Here is a 10655-nt window from a genome sequence, read left to right as displayed (position 1 = left end):
AAAAAAAAAAAAAAAAAAAAAGACTATACAGCTTCTATTTCTATGATGTCTGTGTCCCCTTCCCCCCGCCCCCGTACCAAACTGATCAAGACATGGGGCAAGGTTCTGCTTCCTCCTAGGTGTTGGTACCCTGTTGTGACCGTGGGCACTGGCTTCCACCCACCCGCTTCCCAGCTGCTGGGCATCCACTTCAGCTTAGTCCTAAATTGACCCGTAGCCCTGCTGTAGTTTGGATGCGCAGTATCCGGGGAAGGTTCCTGTGTTCGAGGCTTTGCTGCTCTCTGGCAGTCTTTGAGGAGGTCAGTCACTGACGATGGGTTCAGATCTGCTGGCGTGGACATTGTGGAAAGTGGGAATTGCTAGCTTGAAGAAGTCTGTCGCAACAGGGGCATGCTTTTGGGAGACTTTTGAAACGCTGAGGTAAAAGTCTACTTTCTCCGGCATTTTGTCACAGCAACGGGAGGGAACACTGCCTCCCGTGGGCTTCAGCCCTATCGCTCTGTGTATGTGGCCAGCTCTACCTCCTGCTGAGCTGTGCACAGCCTCAGACTTCTCAGCTTCTGCTCACTGCTGTTGGCGCCCAGGCACAGGGTGTATGTGTGTGTATGTGTGTGTGTGCGCGAGGGGTGGGGGGTGGATCCTTAAACCCTCTCAATTCATTTGCTAGGAGTTGACTTAAAATCCCACTAACCTGGGGGCTGGTGAGATGGCTCAGCGGGTAAGAGCACTGACTGCTCTTCCGAAGGTCCTGTGTTCGGATCCCACAACTACATGGTGGCTCACAACCACCCGTAATGAGATCTGGTGCATCTGAAGACAGCTACAGTATATTACGCTGAAGCACGCAGGGACAGAGCGAGCAAGGCCATCCTGAGTTCAATTCCCAGAGCCACACACATGATGGCTCATGGCCATCTGTACAGCTACTGTGTACTCATACACATAAAATAAATAAATCTTTAAAAAAAAAAAAATCCCACTAACCTGAGAAGTCACACAGCTGGGATGACCATGGTGTCTCCTCATAGCTTTATCCTAGACTGATGCCTGACAGCTTTAAAACTGTCCCCACCCCCAGCAAATGTTCTCTTTCTCTGTCCAGCAAGGGACAGCTGCTTTTCTCCATCTCTCCTATACTCCAGGGAAAGGTGGCTTTTAACTCTCTCCTCTCTCTCAGAGGGGCCTTTTATGTCCTAGTAATTAACTACGGGACTAATTGTCTTTCTTATCCATAACTTTTCCTTAGATCTAAAGAGCCCAGAACACTCCAGGGGCCTAAAGAGAACAGGGCCTACGCATCAGAAATTCAGAACACAAAGTCTGCGACCGCCCTGAGAACTACTAGGCTCCCATCTATCTGTCTGCTCTGCCCCTCCCATGCCACTCCCTCCTTTTTATTTCCCAAACAGGGAAATTCTCCAATAGCTCAGGCTGGCCTTACACTTGATATATAGCTGAGGATGACTTTGAACCCCAGACTTCTCTGACTCCATCTCCAAAGTGCTGGGACGACGGGTATGCATCACCACGCCTTATTTTGACGTACCAGGGATACCAGACAGACGCTCCTTCTGCTGAGCCACCCCCCTAGCCCTCCGCCTTTTCCAGCTTGCTAGCTCTCTAAATCACTCCTTCTCCCTGACCAACAACTCGTCCTAAAGTCACTGGATGGCTTGAGTGGCAGCAAAGAACTTGGGTTTGTTCCCCGCCCCTCCCCAGTTCTGCAGAGATGTTAGCATGCCCACACCCTTGCTTCTTGTTTGGACTGGTGAGCTCTGTGTCCACTCAGTTCTCCGTCCTGACCTCGGCATGGGTCTGAAGGCCCCGCCCTTGCTCCCCTGATGGATAGGTATCTCAGCTGTATCCTTGATGCCCATTGGTGTGTTTGGAACATGACAGATGCTCACTGTCATGAGGAGGAGGCAAGCAGGAAAGGAAGCATACGGGGAGAGGGCATTTCAGTGACAGAACTGGGATGAAGGGGGCATCCTGAAAATGATGGGAGAGGCCCCTATGGCCAGGGTGTGCAGGGGGAAGTGGGGCCAGGGTACAGAGAGTCTGCAGCCGCACCCCCAGGGGCTTAAGCAAAGCTGGTAAACAATGGGTAGCCACTGGTTGTTGCTCAGGTGAGGAGGGGGGATAAAGGGAGCAGACTTGGAGGAATGAAGGGACAGAGGCAAGCAAAGAGCCTGGGAGATCAATTCCAATCTACCTCAGTGGGACCAGGGACAGGGACAGGACTGAGGATATGAGCTGGGTGGGTTGATGAAGAGAAGACCCATATGAGACACAGAAAGCCAGAGTCTGGCCAGCCAGCTGTGGGGGAGACGGGGCAGAGCCAAACACATAAGCTTGTTTGATGGGGTGGACAATGAGGCCATTGATAGAAACAAGAAGACAGAGGGTGTTTACCCAGCAACACACCCCGCATGCACCACGCCCTGGGTTCGATCCCCGGCACTGCATAAACCTGGACGTGCGCTACACAAAGCTTGTGTCTGGAGGGTCAGCGCTGTGTAAGCCCAAGCGGGAAGGTGAAAGGTCAAAGTTATCCTTGGCTAGGCAGCAATTGGAGGCACTGCCTGGGTGACAGGAGGCCCTGTCACCCAGCCACAGCCACCAGTGGGGACCTGTGGGACACGTGCGCAAATGGTGGGTGTAGCCTGGCAGCCTCCTCACCAGCCTCATCAGCCACCTCCCTGCCATCCCGTGTGACACACGGATTCACAGAAATGCAGCTGCACGGTCTTCAATACCAAGCAAACCTTTGAACGGGATGGAACGGTGATGGAGGGAATCTTCAGGGGCTTTCTTGAGCATCTGCTTATCTCAAAGCCAAAGCTATGAAAGCTGTCTCCGTTCACCAAATTATCGGGGGTGGGGGGGGGAGAAAAAGATTCAGTATTTCAATGTCCTTCCTAGAATCCAATTGCCACCTTTGTTGCTGCTATTCAAGTATTAAAGGTCACAGCGGCTCGCCAGGCAGCGGGTTCCTTCAGCCCTCCCCTGCTACCTGCCTCCTCCATCAGCAACAGCCAGCCAGCTACCTGCCTCCTGCCTGAACCTGAGCACTTGATCTATGACAGAACTCATCTGGCATTTCCAGACACTTGTCTTCTGTCCCCTTCTAATTGCTTTGCATCTTTGAACTGCCAGAGTTGGCTCTGGCCTGCCAAAGGACCCAAGTGCTGCCCGTGTTATCTGTGTGGCTCCTGACCCAAAGAGTGGCAGTGTGCCAAGCTGCAGAGGGCAAGGCTTCTAGACTCCAATTCAGCTTCCACTTCCTTAAGTGCTGTGGGACCTTGGGAGTGTGCCCAGCATCCCAGGGCCTCACTTTCTCTTAGCTGTAAAATGGGGCCTGTACTGGCTGGTTTTGTGTGCCAACTTGACACAGGCTGGAGTTATCACAGAGAAGGGAGCTTCAGTTGGGGAAGTGCCTCCATGAGATCCAGCTCTAAGGCATTTTCTCAATTAGTAATCAAGGCGGGAGGGCCCCTTGTGGATGGTGCCATCCCTGGGCTGGTAGTCTTGGGTTCTAAAAAAAAGCAAGCTGAGCAAGCCAGGGGAAGCAAGCCAGTAAGGAACATCCCTCCAGGGCCTCTGCGTCAGCTCCTGCTTCCTGACCTGCTTGAGTTCCAGTCCTGACTTCCTTTGGTGATGAACAGCAATGTGGAAGTGTAAGCTGAATAAACCCTTTCCTCCCCAACTTGCTTCTTGGTCATGATGTTTGTGCAGGAATAGAAACCCTGACTAAGACAGGGCCTTTGGAGGAGAGAGAGAGAGAGAGAGAGAGAGAGAGAGAGAGAGAGAGAGAGAGAGAGAGAGAGAGAGAGAGAGAAAGAGAAAGAGAGGATGAACAGTGGGCAAGGGCTCTCCTTGGCATACAGTCTGTCCTCTGGCATTTCCTGAGGGGGTGTGTATCTGCTCCGCACAGTTGAGAGGTGGAGTATAAGCGTTTTCCTCTCGGCTATCAATGCACCCACAGCATCCAACACTTCCCCGAAGAGTTCATTTCCAGGCTCGTCCATCTGGTCCCAGCGGTTCCTATCCTGTCATGTTGCTTGCTCTGTGGCGTATAAGTCTGCAGCTCCCATTTCCTCTCAGACTCTGATCCCAGGAAGAGTGTGGCAGTGTGGAGCATGGTCAGGATAGGAACCCGGCAAGGCCCAGGCCCATCTTACCTGGGGCCGAGGGTGTCCAGTGACCAGGCACTGCAGCACCAGGGTGTCGCTCTCCCGGATGGTGTAGACCCTCTCGCTGATGTTATCTTCCTTCACCACACAGGCCTGCCCCGCATGCACGATCTGGGCCTGGGCTGGAGCTGTGGAGAGAAAGCAGAGGAGGATAGGGAGGACTCACAGGGATCAGGAGCTTCAGCTGCCTCTGAGTGTGTCTGGGGAGAGAGTCCAGTCCGACTTCCCAGACTTCGATGGCATTGGGCCAGAACTGACTCTTTCCGAGCCCGAGGCCAGAATCAGGAGACCTCAGGATCTGGGGAATATGGGGTACCATATGTGTTCTTCAGTGAGGGACAAACGCAAGGGGTGGGGACAGGGGTGTCCCACCTACTCTGCTGCAGTAAGTATAGCAGAATGAAGAGATCCTAAAAAGACACGATGCCTTTTAATCTAAATGATGAGAACCCTTAAGAATGGGATTCTCCCCCTCCCCATCCCCCAGGAATCCCACAGGAGGAGGAGAAGGACCAGATAGAAGAGGAACTGGTGTCCCAAGAAGAGATTTCACACAGTTCCTGCAATGTATCTGAGCACTTAACAGGAAGAGACCCATGCCCAGGCAATGATGGGTTGACAGTGGGCGGGACCACACCTTGACAGGGACTGCTTAGCGCGCACATCCTTGGTCTCTGCATAAACTCTGATCCCATTTCAGGACCCCTAAAAATGGCCTTGGGGTTTCTCTGACTCTCTGCCCCTCTTCCCAATGTGGCCACGCTGATGAAACCCTTTTCCGCACCCTACTATTAGTGTGTCCTTTTTAATTGGCTCTTTGAGGACAGTGGCCAGACATGACTTGGGCCACAGTAACACAATAGCACTGCATGCTGGGTAGTAGCCGGTTGCTCCATTAGCTTGGCTTCACCGTCTTGGGAGTTCCAAGTCTTGGGTGCTCTTGGTGCTCCGCAATATGGAGGGTGTGCCCATCCCCCTCTGTTACTAATGGCTCGCAGAGTTCAGGTAACCCATTTCCCAACACACACACACACACACACACACACACACACTCAGAAGGGGAGCTGGCCAAGGCTGTTCAGGCTCTCGGGCTCCCCCTAGGGACAGGCTAAGCCTAAACTTCCTAAACCCCATTTTTTGCTTACTTGCCCGCCTCGATTTCTCTTGAGGCCCCATACCTAGCAGATCACATGCCCACACCCGCCTGTACCCTCTCAGCCTCTGCTTTCCCAATTGCACTTTGCATATGTCTGTGTGTGTGAGTATGTATGAGTATGTATGTGAAGGCGTGTGCACGCATGCGTGTGGAGACTCTAAGTTAATGTTAGTCTTCCTTGATCACTCTCCACTTTACCGTTGACTCGGGGTCTCTCAAGTGGGTCCAGATATTTCCCAGATGGCTAACTAGCTAGCCCGCTTGCTAGAGAGAGGCCTCTCTTCCACCTTTGAAGGGAGCTCTGAGATGGACAGCAGGCTGGCACGCCCACGTGGTGTTTACGTGGGTTCTGGGCATCTGATTCCAGTCCTACACCTACGAAAAGCAAGCACTTTATGCACTAAGCCACTTCGCCAGCCCTCCCAGCCTCTGCTTTGAGAGGAGGCAATTCAGTCCGGCCCCTTTCCGGCCTCTCTCCCAGAGCAACATCCCAAGCTGTACAAGGGACAGAAGTTTTAAGGGGAGATTAGGAGACCTCCGTAGACGGTGGCTCCCTTCCACCCAGGACCCAAAGGTGTGAACCAAAGATTTGGCTACAGGAGCACAAGGGGAAACTGAGTCTATTCTCATCCTCCTAACACAAATCATCCCCATCCACCGGGGCCTGGGCTCTGGAAAGGAAGGAGGGGTCCAGCTTCATATCTGCTTGCTCACTACAGAGAGTACAAGGAGTAGGAGAGCAGAGACAGATTCAAACACATGAGGCGAGGAGCATCCTCTCTGTGGGCCCTCCAGCATCCAGAGTGCCCACACATCGGAATATGTAGGATGGTGGCCCACAGACCTCATCCCGGTCCCCACACAAGACCCCCATGCTGAGAAGGAATGATTTCACAAGGATTCCTGGGGGCAGAAAGCAGTAGGTGCTGCAGGGGGATCCTAGGAGGCTCCATGGAAAGAGCTGCATTTGCCTCAGACTCCAAAGCCCAAAGGAGACCCATGTGAGTGGCCGGAGATGAGTCCCACACTATCGAATGTCATCCAAGAAGAACAGTGGTGTTGTCTGGGCCTTAGTTTACCTGTCTCTGAAATGGGGATGCAGCTAGCGCCCAGAACTTACACAGTGGGGGCATGACCATGATGAATGAAAAATAGGATTGCCGAGGGTTCAAGAGCTGCGCCCGCCATCAACACTGATGGGACAGAGCTAACCAGAGCACTGTCCCCAAAGACCATCAGTCAGCAGGTCAAGAAATTGAAAGAGGGTCTCCAAGCCCTGGCTGGCTTCTGGGATACTTTGTAGCAAGGATGGACTTGAACACCCGATAAGATACTTCCACTTGCAGCCGGGCGTGGTGGCGCACGCCTTTAATCCCAGCACTTGGGAGGCAGAGGCAGGTGGATTTCTGAGTTCGAGGCCAGCCTGGTCTACAGAGTGAGCTCCAGGACAGCCAGGGCTATACAGAGAAACCCTGTCTCGAAAAACCAAAAAAAAAAAAAAAAAAAAAAAAAAAAAAGATACTTCCACTTGCACCTTCTAAGTGCTGGGATTCTAGGCATGTGCCATCCATCCCAGATAAGCTGGAGAAAGCTGAGGTACAGCCATTAGCCATGACACTGGCAAACTGCATGGCTGTTGCAGAGTGATGAACCTGGGTTGAGCATTTAGAAGATAAGCTGTGTGTCTTTGGGCAATTGGAATCACCTCTCTGAGCCTGTTCCCCCACCTAGAGGAGGGAGATGGATTGATGATCTCCGAGGTCTTTTCAACTTGCTATTGATTTTGTAATCAGCCTGTGTGTGGTGTCTGTGTAAAACGCACACCACACTCCAGGGAATGGGCCTGTCGCTGTCACCGTGCCATAAAAATGCGCGACCGTCAACCATACACATAAGAGATTGGCATCTTTGGCCCGGGTCCCCAGGAAACCTCATCAAGCAACAAGCCACCGAGAGATGTCACGCATGCTCATTACTGATAAGACCAGGAGGTTGTATGACTGTCTGCAGGAAGCCCGGGGTGCCTCTTGACAAGGAAGACATCGGCTGAACAGGCTTCAATGGGAGATAAGCTATAATCTCGGACGCTCTGGCTTGCCCACAGCAAGGCGGTGTTGTAATGACAGGGGTTTTGGGTGGCTGATAAGGAACCATGGAAAAGAGTTACAAAGCTACACACGCGCAGGGCACAGCGAGCCTGGGCCAGGGTGTGGGGCCCTGGCCAGCAGACACAAGCAGAGCCCGGAGCTTCCTCTCTGAAGGTGGGCAGGGAGCAGCCATCACGGGTGACATCATTAGGATGGCCCGCCTCTCTCTGCCAACATTAGCTATTGAGAAGATCCGAGTCTAACATGGTAGGTACGCTGCAAGAGATCTGGGCCACGCTTATGAATGCTAAACAGCCGTGTGGCCCACGATGCCATCCTTCTCTTGGGGATGGATGCAACCGGAATGAGCTCTCTCTCAAGGCAATCACACCACAGAACCAAGCACCTCCCGAGGGGCTGGAGAGATGTCTCAGTGGTTAAAAAGCATGCACCACTGTTGCAGAGGACCTGAGTCCAGTTTCCAGAGCCCACATGCATATACTTGCCGCGCCCCCCAAACACACATACCCATAATTACAAATAAACTCTTTTTAAAAAATCATCTCAGTGGCTTTTCTTCTTATAACTAAAACCTCATAATCAAGCCGTGAGCCTGTCAAGAGGGGTAAAGGGGAACCCAGCGTAGTGATGTGTGCTTGTCCAGAGCAGTGGGGAGGCAGAGACAGGCAGAGCCTTGTGAGTTTGAGGCCAGCCTGGTCTACATAGTAAGTTCTATGCCAGGCAGGGCTACACATAGAGACTCTGTCTGAAAACAAAAACGAAAACAAAAAGGAGGGGGCTGGAGAGATGGCTCAGTGGTTAAGAGCACTGACTGCTCTTCCAGAGGTCCTGAGTTCAATTCCCAGCAACCACATGGTGGCTCATAACAGTCCGTAATGAGATCTGATCCCCTCTTCTGGTATGTCTGAAAACAGTGACAGTGTATTCACTTACATAAAATATATATATATTTTAAGCAGAATGTCAGGCAGTGTCTGTCAGCTACATACTGCGGGCTTGTGGGACATGGAGCTTCTGGTAATTCTCCTGTCTCTGCTCCCCTTCTCCCAGGAAGGGCACCCTGGGATTACACTCTTCCATTATCGTATCCAAATCATTCTCCTTAGCCAGCTCAAGTCTTGCATGGATCGGGTTTCACCCCCTGAGCCATCTCCTCAGCCCACGCTGGTGCCTTTACGCAACGCATCCTCAGCCAACATGAAAGAAATGAGCGATGGCCAGGCCATCCCCACCGATCCTCCCAGGCACGATTTGACAGAACCCAGGCACAAACGTGCCCATAATGCATGATTTCATTTGTTCAAAATTCAGAACTGCGAAAGCTAACCTTGTAGCGACAGAGGTTTGGCAGCGACTGCCTTGGGTAGACACAGTATTAGTGACTGGGAAGGGAATACCAGAATGTTTCAGGGAAGGTGGGATACAAGATAGCTGGGTCTGAATGCAGGTTCTGTGGTGGCAAGGTCTACATGTCCAGGTATCTGTATGGGCGTTCACACTGTCTGTTAACGTTTGGATATGACATTTTCTCTCCGAAAGGCTCATGTGTTGGAAGCTTGGTCCCCAGCTATGGTAAGAGGTACCCGGATCATGAGAGTATTAACTTAATGGAAGGCAGTTGATAAAGGAGGCTCAGGCTGTGGCTTGATTTGTAAGGTACTTGCTTATCTCAAGTGCAACCCCGGATTTGTTCCCAGGCACTACACAAAACCAGGCTTGAACCCCAGCATGTAGGAGGCTGAAGCAGGACAAAGAACCACTTCAAGGTCATTCTTCTGTAAGTATAGTTTGAGGCTAGCCTGGGGCTATTTGAGCTCCCGTCTCAAAGAAGAGCTGGGTATGGTTGACTACACACATCAGTCAATTAAATGCCTGCCTTGTACTCATGAGGATTTGAGTTTAACCCCCAGAACTCATGTTTTGTTTGTTTGTTTTTTTAAACAAAACAAAGAAAGCTGGTCATGGTGGTATGCATTTGTGATAACCTTGAACCGAAGCAAACTTTTCTCAACTCTTTTTTTTTTTTAAGATTTATTTATTATTATAAATAAGTACACTGTAGCTGTCTTCAGACACACCAGAAGAGGGCATCGGATCCCATTACAGATGGTTGTGAGCCACCATGTGGTTGCTGGGATTTGAACTCATGACCCGGAAGAGCAGTCAGTGCTCTTACCTGCTGAGCCATCTCACCAGCCCCATTTTCTCAACTCTTAAATTGAATGTTTCAGGTATTGTGTCGCCGTGACTAACGCATTAAGTTCTACTTTTTATTGGTACAAAACAATAAAAAGGGCTGGAGAGGTGGCTCAGCGGTTAAGAGCACTGACTGTTCTTCCAGAGGTCTTGAGTTCGATTCTCAGCATCCACATGGTGGCTCACAACCATCTGTAATGGGATCCGATGCCCTCTTCTGCTGTGTCTGAAAAAGCAACAGTGTACTCACATACATAAAATAAATAAGTAAGTAAGTAAATAAATAAATAAATCTTTAAAAAAAGAAACAATAGAAAACCATCTATTTACCTGTCTCTGCTGGTATTCATTGTAATTAGAGAATCTAGAACTATCTGCAACCTCCACGTGAAGGTTGTGTGGCCATTTTCCGGGAACAGAAACAATCCTTCCCTGAGGGAGAGACTCCAGAGGGTCCCCTAGCAATTCAGAGAGCTTTGGGGTTCACAAAGGGCCCTGGGCAAAGTTACACAGGCAGGAAGAGTTGCTGGAGAGGAGACTCTGAGGGAGGGGCCTTGCAAGTTGTGGGCGGAGCTCGCCGGATGTACCTGCCTCTGAGGTGCCCCGTAAGTAACCGCTGGAAACTCAGTTTCACTAGATGCCTTATGGGGGTGAACAGATGTTCACTCATGTCTCCCCAGGAAAATTCACATGTTAATAGCCGATTTGGGTTGGGGGAGGGGGCGGCACACAACTTTGATCCCAGCACTCAAGAGGCAGAGGCAGGTGGATCTCTGGTTTCAAGGCTAGCCTGGTCTACAGAGTGAGTTCCAGGACAGCCAGGGCTACACAGAGAAACCTTGTCTTGAAAAACCAAAAAGATAAAAAATAAAATAAAATATAAAATAACAATAATAAAATAAAAATTGGTTCCAGACTTACATTTTCCTCCTGGTATAACATCCCCAGTGCCCCCTCTCTCTGGCCGTGTGCGTGCCATGACCACAAACTACAAACTATGCT

The 10655-nt window shown here is 51.0% G+C and overlaps 1 protein-coding gene across 2 annotated transcripts in view; it reads right to left on the bottom strand.

Moving 5' to 3' along the window:
• The window catches only part of Mdga1 (MAM domain containing glycosylphosphatidylinositol anchor 1), a 62730-nt gene that overhangs the window by 27759 nt on the left and 24316 nt on the right, over positions 1–10655 (bottom strand). For both annotated transcript variants that reach the window (XM_031347521.1, XM_031347522.1), the window contains exon 2: positions 4182–4321. In XM_031347521.1, coding sequence (XP_031203381.1) covers positions 4182–4321 — 140 coding nt within the window. The remainder of the gene's footprint in view (positions 1–4181; positions 4322–10655) is intronic.

The sequence above is a fragment of the Mastomys coucha genome, unplaced genomic scaffold, assembly GCF_008632895.1.
Source record: "Mastomys coucha isolate ucsf_1 unplaced genomic scaffold, UCSF_Mcou_1 pScaffold3, whole genome shotgun sequence".
Lineage (NCBI taxonomy): Eukaryota > Metazoa > Chordata > Mammalia > Rodentia > Muridae > Mastomys > Mastomys coucha.
Note: the sequence above shows the minus strand (reverse complement) of the source record. Positions and strands in the feature narration are given on the sequence as shown.